At 37.9% G+C, this 16,136-nt stretch overlaps 1 protein-coding gene across 1 annotated transcript in view; it reads right to left on the bottom strand.

The window, feature by feature from the left end:
- The window catches only part of ADAMTSL3 (ADAMTS like 3), a 173,382-nt gene that overhangs the window by 15,752 nt on the left and 141,494 nt on the right, over nt 1–16,136 (bottom strand). The window contains exons 19-22 of the mRNA XM_065733955.1: nt 15,852–16,005; nt 10,530–11,610; nt 8,324–8,451; nt 7,879–8,007 (exon numbers count right to left, since the gene is read on the bottom strand). Of these exons, the coding sequence (XP_065590027.1) occupies nt 7,879–8,007; nt 8,324–8,451; nt 10,530–11,610; nt 15,852–16,005 (1,492 nt within the window). The remainder of the gene's footprint in view (nt 1–7,878; nt 8,008–8,323; nt 8,452–10,529; nt 11,611–15,851; nt 16,006–16,136) is intronic.

Genomic DNA, 16,136 nt, shown 5'->3' with positions numbered 1-16,136 from the left:
CAGAGTCATACATCCAGGGAGACAGAGTGCAGAATCTGGCCAGAAAAAAAAGTTTTATTGTGTGGTGGCATGGCATGTGCTGATAGACACACTGTAAAGGAATAAAACAGACAGATGAAAAATGTAAAGGTATCCCTTCTACTCCCATTTCTTTGCATTCATGGGTAAAGCAAAAGCAGCATGTCCATTTCAAGCTCTTCTGGACAGCTTCAGTTTATCAGTGTGTTGCTGACAGTGAAAAGCTTTTTTCTTCCATAACTCTCATGAAAAACAGAGTTTTGCGTATACTGTCTCTTCTGGAATTCCTACCAAGAGAAACCTTTACTGTTGGAGGATTCTAAAAAAACAACACTAGTTTTAGGAATACATCTACCTTCCTCTGTTTAAAAGTGCTTTGCATAAATCCTTTCCACAACACAGCAATCCCAACACGCAGTCTCCATGTACACATTTCTGTAGAAAAATCTTCCATCGTGAAGATTTTTGATGCCTTTCCTTTTGATATCTGAGACGTATTTACTACTCCTGAGATAAGGTGCTGCTTCTTTCCTGGCACGTGGCACTGCACACTGAATGAAGTCTCATTCATCAGCTCTAGTGAGAAATCAGGCAAAGTATGCAAAGCCCACATTTGACAAGACTCTTCAGTACTGTGACAAGTACTACTGTTCCTACTCAGAAACTGCATGATACAGTACAAGTACACCATAAAAAAAATGTTTTTGTTTTTAATATCAAAATAGTTAAGGCCTTTCTAGATGGGTCAGAAGACTAAAAATCATTCAGGGAATCATTTCTTAGACCTTCTCTTCAAAATAAAAAGTACATCTTCCAGTTTGTAAGCCTGGAAGGAAGTCATTCCCTATCTACACACACAGAAAAATATTGCTTCCAAGCTGAAGGATTCCTAGTTTGATCGCCAGCCAGTAGAAAAACAAGAGGTAAGAGATGGCTTGTAGCCACCTTTGTTTTCTTCATACCCCACCTCCACTCATGTCCAGATGAGAATGAACCCAAAGGTATCAACTCACCCAAACTGCCAAGGATTCAGAATCCCTGAGTACAATTTAGATCCCAGTGAGATCTGGGGAGATGCTTCGCTGACTTCAGCCAGCAGCAAAATTGAACAATCATATGATATGGTTCCAAGACAGGAAAACACTTAAGCACAGGATTAAATCCATCCCTAATAGGGAATGCAATTAAACACATACTTGAAATAAGGTATGGCTGCAATTGTCCTCTACGAAAAAAATGTATTCTTGAACAGAGACCTTCTTAGACACAGAAACCTTAAAAATCAGAATCTTAATCTTGCAAAGGATCCAAATCCTCCGATGTCAAAAAATTCTACTATAGACCTAAGTGGCTATAAAACTTTAAAATTAGTCTAATCTATTTTTCTGACCTCAAGAACAGGTTATTTTCCACTAGCATTGAAGCAGCACTAAAATACTCAATGTTCCATGAAAAAAAAAAAAAAGTCATTTTCCACCATCAGTGGCCCTGGGACAGCAAATGTTATGGAAAAAAACTCTAGCTCCGGATGGGACTGTGAAACACGTGTTTTAAAAAGGAAAAAAAAATAGGAATCTGCACTATAGGGTGCCCTTAAAATATTCAGTGTTCAAAAACAAATTTCCTCCAACCTTGAAAGCCCTATGAAATATTACACACCATAAAAATCTTGGCCTAACTATTCGCTCTAAAACACTGGATTTGTCTTCAGATATTTTTCCCCCAGCTACGTACAATCTCATAAAGTATTCTGTATTTCCCATTCAGGAGCAAGGCAGAACAGTGGAACTGTGCTGGCACAAATCAGTCTTTGCTGCACTTCTCTAAAGTTTAGAGAATAACTGCACTTCTCTAAATTTAGAGGATAACTTCATGTGTCATCTTTCAGAGGAAATGATTCCGGGTCAGTAAGATACACAGTGAATGTCATCTAATTCTGCACCCCTAACAGCTACACTGGATTTATCGTAACTTTCCATTCGAATTCTTTGATTGATAAATCTTCTTATTCTCTGTAGCAGAAACTGCAAAGTGCAATCTTCATCACAGGTACATTTGAGCAACCAATTTCTCATGGACCTTAACAAACCTAAGTCATTCTGCTACTAAAATTACCTGCATAGAGCTTGCCAACTTCATGGGGAATAATGGATGGACTGAGAGAAAGAGTGAAACACTTTGGCACTTGGTAAAATCCTCCCACCTGCCTTCTGATACTGCCCTGCTCCTTTGCAATCTGACAAAGCTATTACCTCTAACTCTTCCTAGCAGCCATGCAACAGTCCCTCTTCCTAGGTGGCAGCAGCATCTGGCAGGATTTAGATACGCTTACCTACAGCTGGTGACCTCCTTGGAAGGGTTCTTGAAGCAAGACCCTTTCTCATCCCACCCTTGCTGCAGCTCTGTCAAGTGCTGTTTAGTTCTCTGGCTGTCAGCTCAAAGAGAACATGATCCTTTTTCCAGCTGTATACGTTTAATGCTAAGATTTTTCAAAACCAGACATTTAAAATAAGGCAACTAAATAAGAAGGTCTGAGTCAAGTGTGAACTCAGAAATCACTGCTAGGCTAAATTTTCTAGTTAATCCCCAGCAAATCCTTCACTGGTGCACATTATGGTAGTTCTATGGGTCAGCACTACAATCAGAGGCATTTTCATCCAGCTGGTTAGTAATTATACTTTCACTTTCTTGAGTAGCCATGGCTATAATGCCAAGAACCCTGTCAGTTACACTTATAAACCAGACATGTTCAGGGATTAAGACAGTATAATTTTAACAGAATTAAAGAATTATATAGGGACGGCCACTTTTAATCTGACCTGAAGTCCATCTGGGCCAGCACTTTGTGTCCAATGATGGGCAGCTGAGCAAAGAGAACTAAAACAATCACATTTATTGAATGACACTTGCTCAATATGTTTTCCTGTCTTCATCAACCAGAAGTAGCAATTAAACCACTATGTATGTTTCTTTGGTATTTCTCTTCTCTCCATATTTGCTGGCACCACTGGGTGGAAATCAGTAAAACTGCAAAAAGGACTCACCACAGCTCTAAAAACCTGCCAATTTATTTTCTGATTTGTCTATTTCTCTGCCATTAGCTTTGATTTATCATTATGGTCACTGCCCAGGAGCATGCCACCATTCACAGTGAACTAACCACCACAACTGCACAAGCCATTCTCATTCCTCCCTCTGTGCACATATCCATACTTAAGATTATTTGTTCTATATATACACACCTATTCTGAAAATAATTTGGAATATCCCCTGAACTCATTTAGCAATTAAACATTATCAGTGTGATCCTTGTGCAACTCTTCATGAAGAGCTGTAGACCAGATAAGGCTTTATAGATCTTGATCCTTCACAATTTTTGCTGAATGTTTCCATTCCTTTTCACAACTTTTATTAAACTATTAAAAACACAATTCCTGGAGCAGTCTTGGGGCACATTGTTTGTGAACTCTCCTCACTGTATGAAGTGACCACCTGTTCCTTTCCTGTACCAATGTTCACATAACAAGGTACTAATCAGTGAGATAACCTCTCCTTTTATACTATTTAATTTTTTTTCTTAATAAAACTTTGCCTAGGGAAATTCTTGGTATTTTTTCACTTTTCTACTGCTAGTAAGAAGCACCAGGGGAATGCCCACATGCTTGCTCAGCATTCCAAGATCTCAAATAGGGTTTTGAAATCTTACTTTTCTCTCACAAAATCTGCCTTAATTCTTCCTGAATTGAAAGCTTGAAGTAAAATCCTACCCTAGAGAAGCTATGGGGGACTGGGAGAAACACATATCAAAACAAGCAACGGTGCAAACCATGCCAATTCATGTATTTTTTCCCCACAAACTATTCTGTTTCTATCTGTATTAGCAAGTAGTGGTGGGCATCAGGGATGTGTGTTCATGATGCTTTGTACACTTGGTGAGTCCCTCCTGGCCCCCAGGACATACTGTCCATGTGTATTTAGGAAAAAGTCTGCAGGCACATCTTTAATTCAGTTTGATGCAAAAAGATTCAGTTTTCAGGCTCACAGATTGTTCCAAGACACAAAGCAAAGCATAATTAAGTGGAAGGGACTGAAAGATTTACTACAAAGCTTATGGCAGATCAAAACTAAAACTCAGACATGGGTGTACTTGTATTAAAAAGAAGCACAAGATCACCAACTTTCCCCATCACTACACAAGTTACAGAGTCATACCTTCCTCATTAAATAAAGCAATACTTACCCCTTTAAATCTTCGAAATTTGTTCATTGCTTTTAGAAAAACACACACACAAGAAAGACACAGTGCAATGTGTATCAAACTGCTATTCTTCTCTGAGATGTCTTATGAGGAGTTAAACACAGACAAAAAACTGCATCAAAGTTACATTTGGAATACAGTGGGTAAATGAAGGAACAGATGGAAAATTGAACTCTTGGTTTATCTGGATCTGCTTCAAGTTCCAGTAGTGACAGCAAGTAACCAGTCCATCTTTATGAAATGTATGTGAATAAAGATGACTGATTCAACAGGCTTTGTATATTTTTCACTCCTTACTAAACAATGTTATTTGTACTGTTCTAAAGTCAAAGTATGCTCACAGGTATGTAACATCGGATCAACATAGTTTCTACACCTAGGAGCCTCTATCTCAAAATATTTCAGAATTGCAATATGATGTATAGAGTCTAAACAACCACGTCAGTACACGTCCTTTCTGTTCTTTCACCAGAAGGTGGCACACAATACACATTTTGTCTATGACATATATATATATATATAATTATTATTTTTAATATATATATGTGAAAATTAATTTTATTTTTTTCCTCTACTATTTTACTTCAACTTATAACTTGTTTTGCAAGAAGTGGATTCTGACAGTTCTAGTTTATTTTAGTAATGATCACAGGAAGATATTTTTAGGAAAATACAATCAATGTTATCCAAGAGCAATTTAGAGTATTCAGTATTGATATTTATAACATGTGTGTTGATTGAAAAGCTCTTGGCTGTAAGAATGGAATATGAATCTGTCCAGAATGTTATGAGTATCTTCGAGCATATGTACGTGTGGGAGCTATAAAAGTGAGTTTATGATAATTAGTGGAAAAAAGTTTTACTGTACATTTAAAAGATGCATTTTAAAGAATCTGATACTACCAGCTTCAGCTATTTAGCTACATTTTCTTGCTTGCTCTTTGTATTTTTGTTTTTAGAGTACACTGTCCTTTGGCATTTCTAAATGTTTATCTGAATGCAGTTTTAGAGTGTCAAGGAAAAGCCCTCAAAGGGAAAAAAAGAACCAAATAAGTAACATGAAAAGGAAGAAAACTGCACTCAGCTGGCTAACAATGTATGTAATATTAAACTTCACATCCTTTCTACTAAAATCATCAAATAAGAGCTGTCCTGTGCAGCCTGAGGCCCTGAAGCAGAACATACTTGGTTCTCTTCTGCCTTAATAATTAAAGGATATGCTGTACAGCTGTTAGCCAGCCAGCAGCAGAAGCAGAAAAGTGAATCTTCCTGTACAGCTTCAGCTCCTCTCTATCTTTCACAGCTCATCACATAGCTGGGTAGGACTACCTTCAGCTGGAAACTCAGCACATGGATTTACTCACAAAGAAAATCATGGTTTGAACAACTGTAAAGGATTATAGGTTATTTAGCCTACAGAAAACAAACAAAAAACAACCCCAAAAGCCTTATTAGACATTGCAGCCAACAAATGCAAATGCAATTTGAGAATTCTGCCAGTGGCATGGCACTAATATTCTTCAGGCACACAGGATGCCTCATTCATAAAAGCTTTTCTTTTGCTCAGCTATGTTGTGGGTTAGAAAGAGACCAACACTTCTGATGCATCTGCTTGATGCCACTGAGAAATCTGCATGGGAGAACCTGTGCTGATGGATATGAGCCAGCGTGGAGCAGAACATGAAGTCGTATGTGAAGATGCACATGGCTATTTAGAAATATTTTGCTTACAATAGACAAATAAGTTGTTACCACAAAGAAAACACATCCTACTTTCTGAGTGCTCAAGAGTATGGACAGCAAAGGAAAGGTACCCCTGACACTCAGAGAGCTCGCTCCTGCAATCACTTTTTTGTTACAGTCTGTTCTTAAGAGATCCTCAGCTGACAGTCACATTCAAGCTGCCATTTCTACACTAGATACTTGTTACGAAGATGTATTGTGGGCTGATACTTCAAGGAGGAGATCACTACTGTAAAACTACATCTGATTAGAAAAGTACTGTTGCAGAATCACATTTTATGTTTGTAGGAACAGATTTCTCAGAGTGCACAGACATATTAGAGTGTCTCTTCTGATTCAAACACTTGCATGTTTGACAATTCCCATGATATTTAATTGGCACTTACACCAAAGTTCTTGTTTTACTACACTGCATATGGACATATTTTTGGGTCCCACCCGATTAGACAAACATTAGCAGAGAGTGTTAAGTTCAATCCACTAAAGTCAGTAGTATATTACTTTTCATTAAGAAAAGGAGATCAGAAATAACTCTTCTTACATCATTTCATAAGTCTTTCTGCCACTAGGCTAAATGAAATTTTAAGACAGGCCAGTCCTGTTTTATTCACAAGCAATAATACTTACTTCCTTGGCAATGACAGGAAATAAAGCAATTAGATAAATCATTTTTAAATCAACACTATTGTCTTACCATAACTAAAATTTGGCTCAGTAATATACACAATACTAAAGCATTTGGAAATCTATAGTCCCATGTGAAAATACTAATTTATATTTTAATTGCTAACTGCTTACCCATCCTAACAACATTAATATGAACTGTGTGACACTAACTCTCTGCCGAATTTGAGATACAGGTCAGTTATACACAGAGTTGCCAAATTAGTTGGAAAATATTACTTCATCAAAAATTAGCCTTGGTGAAACAGTGAATAGGAGAATCACGTGTCCCAACAGTATGCTGAACTATTTGCATATATATTTATATCAGTATTGTGGTACATTAGCAGCAGTTTCTTATACACAGTCCTCCAGCAACAAGTGTGAAAGGCACACCAACTTCTCTGAAGCCTATGTGCATCCAATTGTAACGTTCATTGTTATCAGCACTTTCATGTACGTACAATAAGGCAGAAAAGGCAGATCTTCACTTATTAAATATCTGACAGGATATTGCCACTGTGAGTGAAATCTTCCAGATTTAACTTAAAAGATAGCACTCATTGGACTTAAAAAAAAAAAAAATCCACCTTTCCTATACAAAGGAGTAGAAAACAAAATAAAACAGTTAACTGCTTAATGCATGTAGCTCCTGAGTAACATTAATGCCACTCAACAGATGTTGTGCTAGACAATATACTTTCATGGCTCGGCACTTTTCTTTGTTTTCTTACTGCAGCTGCAGACTGATGGCTCTAAAAGGTAAGTTTACTTCACTGTCAGGTTTAAAGTTCTATTAAACTACGGCTGGAGATTTCATTTTCAGTTTTAACAATGGTCTAGACACATGTGCATCTCAAGAAGGGATAAGGAAAAGCCTCTGATGAGCAAGTCAGCTGGCTACGCTTACTATGCAGCAATACAGTTCACTTTGGTGGGCTTTAAGCTCTGTAGTGGAGCCTCAGACATCTTGCTGGAAAGAAAAGCACTTTCAAAGGAAAGTCTATTTGAATATATAACACAAGTGTAAACTACAGTGACAAACGGTGACACTACAGTGACAAAATAGGACTGGCTGGGGGACACACAAAATAACTAATGACTTCTGAACAATGACTTGCTGCCTTTGCTGGTAGTTTCTTTCAAAATGTTCTTATTTTAACATTACAGAGAACTTCAGTGCAGTTCTTGCTTACCTTTCACCGGGCAGTCAATTGTAATATTTGCTCCAATTTTTGCTACGATTGTACCTCCAACAACTGCAGAAAGATTGCTGGCTTCCAAATTTGTAACATTTAACACGGAGAACAAGATGACAGGAACCTCTTTGAAGTGAAATGAAAGAAAGAATCAGTTTAAAAGCTTTATTTGACTTAAGTATTAACTTTGTGTTTAAATTTATCACATTTGGTACAGAATTCCATTTGCAAAGAACCATCCAGAAAATAAAGCTGGAAGAGACACAAGCAGACTCTGATGAGGTCCGCTCTGGTTTTAGAGTAACAAGACCATCTCAGTGTTACCTATTAAATCAGGCAGAATTTCGTGGACAGCAAAAGAAACTATTTCAAATTGGATTTGGGATAGACATTTATACATAAAAAGAATGTATGCCCAATTCCACGGACACTACAATCCTACCTGCACGCAATAGTAAAGATGTTTCCATATCAAAACCAAAGTCATTAACAACCAGACATCCATATGTACCAAGTTCCTTTTGGGTAGGACTGCGAATCTGCACTCTTCCAATGGTATCCAGGATCATTCTGCAGAGTGTTCAAGAAATGACCATTGTTACTGCCCTAAGACAAACATAGCTGGGACATCTTGCAAGAGTTACACATAGAGCAGCAAAATTCCTCTTTAGTTGTTCATGGTTCTAGATCAGTGCATGCAGAAATAGTTCTGCCTACTCTTTGGTGACAGAAGGAGGGTGTTAAAATATACATGAATGAATGGAAGGATCTTCAGATATTTTTCTTCTGCAAAATTGCATTCTAATTGCAGCCCTTTGGAGGACAGCAGGTTTTACTTCTGCTACCAGAAACTCTTGGGAATAAGAGCACGATTAAAAGTATTATGCTTGGTAAGAAATCCAGTGGTTTTTAGCAGAATTACAGAGTTTTCAACTGTATGGTCTAATCTGACTTCCAAATTACTGCAGTTTATTTGTTAATTTTAATAATACTATCATTAAATCTGAAATCTTCCACCAGGCTTCTTGGATATGCTACCTGCCATCTCATAGGCAAGAAATGAGAGATGGCTTCATAGTCTAGGAAGAGACTGAAAACAGCAGACTGGATGTTTCATAACTCCTCCCCTTGTTACCTTTCTCAGTAGTATGTTATATGCCACGTACTCATCCAAAAGACCAACATATTTGGCATTCTCCAACAGAGTACACTTAAAAAAGAAAGGGATGGACAGAACCATCTTAAAATTACTAGCACCTCAACAAAACAAGTCAACACATCCTCTCCAGCATGCCTGGAATATGCTCTTTCACAAACCTAACAGATATACAACCTGCTTCTCTCCTCACAGTATTTTTTTGCTACAATACTATTACTATTTTAAGTACATACATATATGCATACACGTATCCACATGTATGTATAAACACACATCATGCACTTGTGTAAGGAACCTTTCTCTGGAAAAAAAAAAAAAAACAAACAGAAAAAAATGCTTGCCAATATATCCTCAATGAAAAAAAGTACCAGCTAAAATAAAGGCAATTTATGAAAGTAGACATTAGGAATCAAACGTGCTCACAAATAAATAAAACACCATAATATAAAAAAAAATGGAAGTATCACTTACAACAAATTAGTGGGTAATTATGCATGGTTCACAAAGTAAACATAACTGCTGGGAGCTATGTGGTTCCAAAAACATTTACACTTTTTAAAATGGCTTGGTTTGTTGTCCTTGCTTTAACTGATAGCCCTGCAGAAGTATATTTTTCTTGGCCATGTAGTTAATCAGTTAACTATGTTGAAAAGTATCCAAAAATGTCTTTATCATTTCAGAACCATTTTTTTCATTACTTGAGAGCTAGCTACAACTCCAAGAGGCTCTCACGTGAAGTTCATGTTAGTATTATCAGTTGAGCTTCTAAATTTGTCAGCAATGGAGTATTTGCTCAGTCTTAAGTAAATATATGAGTAACACACACTTATGGCAGTAGTTCTTCAGTTACAGTTCACAAATAGGATGATATTAGAGGGTTTTTTTGGTATTATTTTGTATTTCATGGTCCTCAACAAAAATATTTGCAAGTTCTAAAGTGTTAAAACAGATGAGAAGGTTTTTTTTATTAGTTCTACAGACAATTGTACTGCTACAGGTATTCCTAAAAAATGTCCTGTGCAATGAAGATAACACTGTTATCTTCCCTCCATAAGAAGAGGCATCAGAAAGGCTGATTCTCATTTACACAGTGGCAGAAGTTTTAACTTGATCCTACTGTATTGAGTATGTGAACAAGTCCATCCATCTGTCTCAATTTAATTGAGGATAGCTCTGTTCATTTTCTGATGCAGCTTAAAAGACACACTTAGTATATCCAAATCCCTTCACCTAGTAAAAAAAGTCATTTTCCTTGCATGTAATGTTGTGGAAATGGATGTGCACTGGGATGGCAGTAAAATAAAACGTGACCAATGTCTGAATGATAAAAGATCAAATTGCTTAAATAAAAAGATATAAGGCACAATTTTAATGCTTGTCTCATTTTTACAACAGATTATGTTTTAATATTAAACAGCAGGATGTCTCCTAGAAGTTTATAGTAACATAGTAATTCATTCAATTATTAAAAAGAAAGATATTCACTTACTTCTCAGAGGATTTCAATGGCTCACCATCTTTTGTCCAAGTATATTTCACTTCACTAATGCCAGCTATTTCACACAGTAGATTGACAGACTGAGTATTCTTGGTCAGAAACACTGTGTTTCCAATGCGAACAGTTACTGTTTTGTTAAAGGAAACTCCAGGAATTTCCTTTTGCCTCATAATAACTGGAACCTTCTGGTGAGACATTAACTTATCCACAGTTTTTGTGCTGAAACGGTCAGATTCATTTGGTGATTTGCCTGTGAATTTTGAGGCCGATTTCTCATCCTGGGCTCCCTTCCATTTTTCAGTGGTTGATTGTGGAGGCCTAGATAACTCAGCAATAAACTGATAAATGACTTGGGATGCCAAGTCATCACTGACTTCTCCAGCTTCGATGAGTTGACTCATGTTCCTTATTAGTTCTTCAAACTGCACAGTGTCCATGCTGTAGGCACCTTGCAGAACTGCTGCCTCCAGACGTTTATTCTTGAAGTCTCGAGAGCTAAGTGCTCCTGCTGAATTACTCCCAAAGGCTTTGAGATTTCTCAGAGATGGCTGATCGTTTACCTGCCTCTCACCCAAATACAGCTCATTTTTCTTACTCCACATTTGCCACAGTTTGCTCATTTTATGCCATTTGGCCCCAAAGCTGTTGGCCTCATTCTGATCTGTGTTAGTGATCTCAGGGGCATGTTTTCTAAGATTTGGTGGTTCTATCAATCTGTTGTCATTACCAATGAGTTTGAGTACAAATGTTTCATGCGCTGAGCCTGCAATACACCGGTACACACCAATATCGGTGGCTTCAAGACTATGTATTTTCAGTGACCCTGACTTAGTGATGCCAAGTCTTTTAGAGTTTTCTAAGTGTTGCTCATCTTTCTCCCACCGTATAAGTGACTTCTGGAATCTTCGTACGGGGCACTTAATTACAACAGATGTTTTTGGAAGTAAGTAGGCACGGCCTCCTATGGTAAAATTAATGCGCTTCTCCTGTCTTGTCTGAATATATACACGGTGAATGCCGATAATCCGAGGTCTGAGAGTAGAGTATTTTTCTGGAAGCTTTGATTTAATCTCTGGAATAAAGTAAATCTTGAAAAGTAACTAATCATCAGCACTCATGCATATAAAATCTGCTTTTCACAGAATGGCTGACAGTTTTTTCTGACTTTGTTCAAATCAGATTGCAACAAGCTGAGCTTTTATCTGAGTCACAAGAATGCAGAAATATGGACAAGATGAAACCATGAGATTCCCCTGCTCCAGCCACGAATTCTATTACTTCTTCCCCCAGACTCCCAACTATGAGAAAATAAAGGCAACATATAGCTATACAAAGGACACAGATGGTGCACACATACCTAAATGTATGTATGATGTACTATTTGATATTATATACATAACCCTCTTATGGTTATGTTTCCTATTGCTGCCTCTGAAAGGCTAGGCATGAAAGGCAATGGAAAAAGTGAATAAAAAAAAATTGAGTGCATTATTACCTTCCCTACATTTGAGCACTGTTGAATACAGAATGACCTAAATCAAACAAAAACTATCTGAAGAGAAAGGCTCCCCTTGACTACTATTGAAATTGTTGGCTGGTCTTGCTGCTTGTCTCACTAAGTGAAGTGACACAGTGACACAGGAGGTGAAAGGAACCATCAGTGAAGACACAGTACATGCAACAAGCAGAACCACCCTGCGATCCTTGACTGAGGGCAATTTCTTCAGGTTGAAAGATGAGGTGTGCACAGTACTGAGCCAAAATAAAAGAAGGGAGGGAAGGAGAGGAAAGAAGGAAAAGTCAGAAGCTGGAGAAGCAGAGCACACCAATCAGATGAATTAACACGAGCAGACAGCAGCACATAAAGCAGCATGCAGACAGGGTACAGAGACACTGGATAATACGAAGCTCCTCCTGGGTTGTTCTGCAGGCAACTGGATGTGGAAAGGTTCCCAGGAGCTGCCTGAATGCCACCACCACAGGAAGGCTTTGGCCCTCCAGCAGCAGCTGGATGGCATGCTGGAGAAAACATGGGAATGCCTGCAATGCTTTGGATATCACTGCACTGACTCACTGCTGGCAACTACTGTGCCCCACATTGAATGCAACTAGTCTTACTAAGAAAACACTACGTAGGTGAGAAGCAAAGCACGTGAGAAGGGGAGTGAGGGCACGCACACCCTGAGCTCATTCTGTGCACAATGAAATTGGCCAGCTGGGGAGAGCTAGGAAACACTCAGCACTGCTGCTAGGAAGCAATCCAATTGTATTTGGTGACCCAGCCTTCTGGTATGTGACAGAAAAACTCAGAGCCTGTACATCGAGTTGATGAGCCAGGAAATGGACACAAATAAAAATGCTTCTCAATGTGCTTGAATTTGAAACCATTAGTGCTATTTCACTTGGTAGGTACATAAATAAAATGACAACCATATTGAGGGCACACAAATAATATTTGAAAAACAGAATGCTTCTTAATATACATATGCTTCAAATATGCTGTGAATAAATAGGTGAAAAGCTAAATGTTTCAAGCATTCAATAAGTGTGTATACTGCGTGAACTACACCCTAGAGTGTATGTATATTTCTTATGCTTATAAAACAAAATGATTATTTTCAATGCTTTGGGTAATGAGTTCAGACCAGTGGGGATATCATGGTTTCATAATTACACAGCTTTTATATCAGTACTCATTATCCAGATATGTTCCCTCAACCGTTTCACATCGTACAACAAATAAATTGCTTTAGGCACTTGGTTTTCTAAAATTATTAGCCTAGTGTCCTGTTTTTAATAAGTTATTGGGCCCAAAATATTTATTTTAAGGGAAATGTTCCAATACTAAATCTCCCATTTCCAAAATCCAACTTACAGACAAAGTGCAACTTTAAACACACAAAATACTTCAGGCTGTGCTTTGTTTACACTGCATATTCCAACATGGAATTAAACCCACGGCATACTTATAAATATGTTAACAAGTCTCATCCATTTCATTTTTTTTTTTTAAGAAAGACCACTAACTCTCATTAGCAGTTCAACATTAGAGGGTGTGCATATTTTTAGTGGCACCCTGTGATCAAGTTTAGGAGTGAAATAAAGTTCAGAGCTGTGGATGGCAGGCCATACAGATATCTAATAGGGCCATATAAATATATAAGGCCATGTAAGTGTTTCTAGATCCTTGGTAACATCCAGCATTGCAGCTGCTGAAGTAATGGACTGTTTGGGAGAGATATTTCTATAAGGTCAACCTTGTTTAATGATTAGATTGTACTGAAGCCATTGGACCTCATTATCACCTGGTACAAATCCATCTGAGTTTCTGACCTCTAATGATCTTGTGCAGTTTTAGCTGGGTGTCAGAACCTGGAGACCTCAGGGCTAGACAGCTGTCATTTCCATTTCCTTAGAGACCACATAGTCAGGAACGTTCTGATTTAACAGGATCAATATTAAGTAGAGAACAGACACAATTACTAGTCCCAGTGTAAAAGATCAAGCCTCAAAAGCCCCAGCACTATCACAAGACAACAAAAATGAAAGAACTCATCCAAGCTACAGATGAGAACCAAGAAGCCTTACCAGTATGCACACCACTCGCCACTAATGTCTCTGCTTCACTCTTTATTGCTAGCTGTCCACCTGTCCATGGGCCATTCTACATTCCAGCCCTCTCTTCACTTCCCATTCAAGGGGGTTTGAACCTACATCTGCAGGTGCAATTTCTCCTGTATTTTTCTTGACTCCAAAGCCCCATTGTCCTGCCTCCTCCTGCAAAACCCAGATCAGAACTAGGGGCATGGGGATACATCTCACACCTTCCCCTGCCCTCATGCTTACAGTCAGAGCTTGCCAGGGAGATCTGATGAAGGGAAAGAACAGCAGTTCTCTTTTGTCACTTTGATCCGTACCCATTCAGTATAATCTCATTCCCCATGCACCCCAGTGTCCTGCTTTCTTGGCACTGCAGTGGAAACTGACAATGTAACTTGAATATCAGTCTGTGCTAAGCAATTTGCAAACTGGCTACACTGTCATTCAACTATCCGCAATTAATTAAATTCAGATAGATATGCAGCTCAAAATATTTTATTAAACCTTATGCCAAGGACATTCCTGAAAGTCCACAGGGCTTTACTTAAGTGGAGCTTTGAACCTCAGGTTTTTGGCATGTTAATCAGAAATGCAGGCCAAGAAGTTTCATATTATGTACGAATCAGTAATTATTCTATTTCTTGTTTTGTTATGAGAACAACTTTTAAAGCAAAGCCTCCACATTTATAAAGTAGCTATTTCTTGACAGTTGTATGCATTAGATCAAAACATGTTTATCTTTGTGATCTGTGATCAAAAACAAGCCATTCACAGAGGCTCTTGGTCTTCCCCAAACCTAAAACTGATTATCTTCTTTTTCCCTTTCTGTTCCAGCTCCTTGCTCCTGCAGCCTGCACTCTGCTACTCTCCTTTATAAAGGAAGGAGAAGCCAAGTTCAGGCTTAAGGAAACTGCATTTAGAACTGCCTGTTCTAAATTATGCATGCAATTGAACATGTATTACATTTGCAAGGTATTTCCATGGCTGTTACACATAAGCAATGCATGCAGCTACCATCACTATCATAAATATATTGTGCCCAAATTAGACAATTCCTACAGGAAGCTTTATCTTAATATTATTTAATAATATCATCTTAAAATAAAATTTTTATAAGGAGAACTAAAATACTGGATTTTTCAAGGACTGTTTGTACTGTCACCACTTTCTGCAAAGCTATAGATAGTTGTTATCATTTCTACAAAGAAAGATGGATATTATACATCAAGTTATCACTGGCACTATGTTTCAGGTTTTGAATTCCACCATGCTAAGCTAAACTCCAGTTTAATTCAAATACACACCAAAAAAAAAAAAAAACCAAAACAGAACTGCATTCTTATCTTCTCCTTCATAATTTATACTCCATTTACAGATTTTATTATTATTTTTTTTTTGCCACTATGGAGAGTGTAAAGGATAAAGGAAAAATAACCAGAGCAAGCGCAGGTGAGTATAAGAGTGAGAGGTATATACCACTGAAGTGTGTACAAAAACCACTCCTTCAGATCTTGACCTATATTTCTGACTTGTAGAAAATAAATTAAAATCAATCCTGTTATCATTGGCCTAGTAATTCTGATACTCTGTTTATGCCAGATTAGTAATGTTGTTCAAGTACAGGAAGATGAGTGAATTAACCTGTATACAGATTTTACTTTAAAAACATATCATTCCAAATCAGCAGGAAATTACATGAAGTAACATACTTACTGTTGCAGGCATTCATCTGACAAGACCTTACAAGCAGTGAAGGAGACAGACCACTGCACATTGATTCGTTTACTGCAACATATTGGCCCTTTGCTGTTCGATTTTGGCAGGCAATTTTCCTTCTCTGGATTCCAACACCACAGCTTACTGAGCACTGTGAAAGGAAGGATGCAAACTAAGCTGGGTGTCCCACGGCACATATAGTACTTTGAAACTGAGAGAGACAAAGCTCTTACTCCATACAAATCCTTGTGTTATCTGCACTTTTCCAAGCAGTAAGAATAC

The sequence above is a fragment of the Cyrtonyx montezumae genome, unplaced genomic scaffold, assembly GCF_038088225.1.
Source record: "Cyrtonyx montezumae isolate F1298 unplaced genomic scaffold, pur_monq_1.0 scaffold_17, whole genome shotgun sequence".
NCBI lineage: Eukaryota > Metazoa > Chordata > Aves > Galliformes > Odontophoridae > Cyrtonyx > Cyrtonyx montezumae.
The sequence above is the reverse complement of the archived record's forward strand: the minus strand, read 5'-3'. Positions and strand labels throughout refer to the sequence as shown.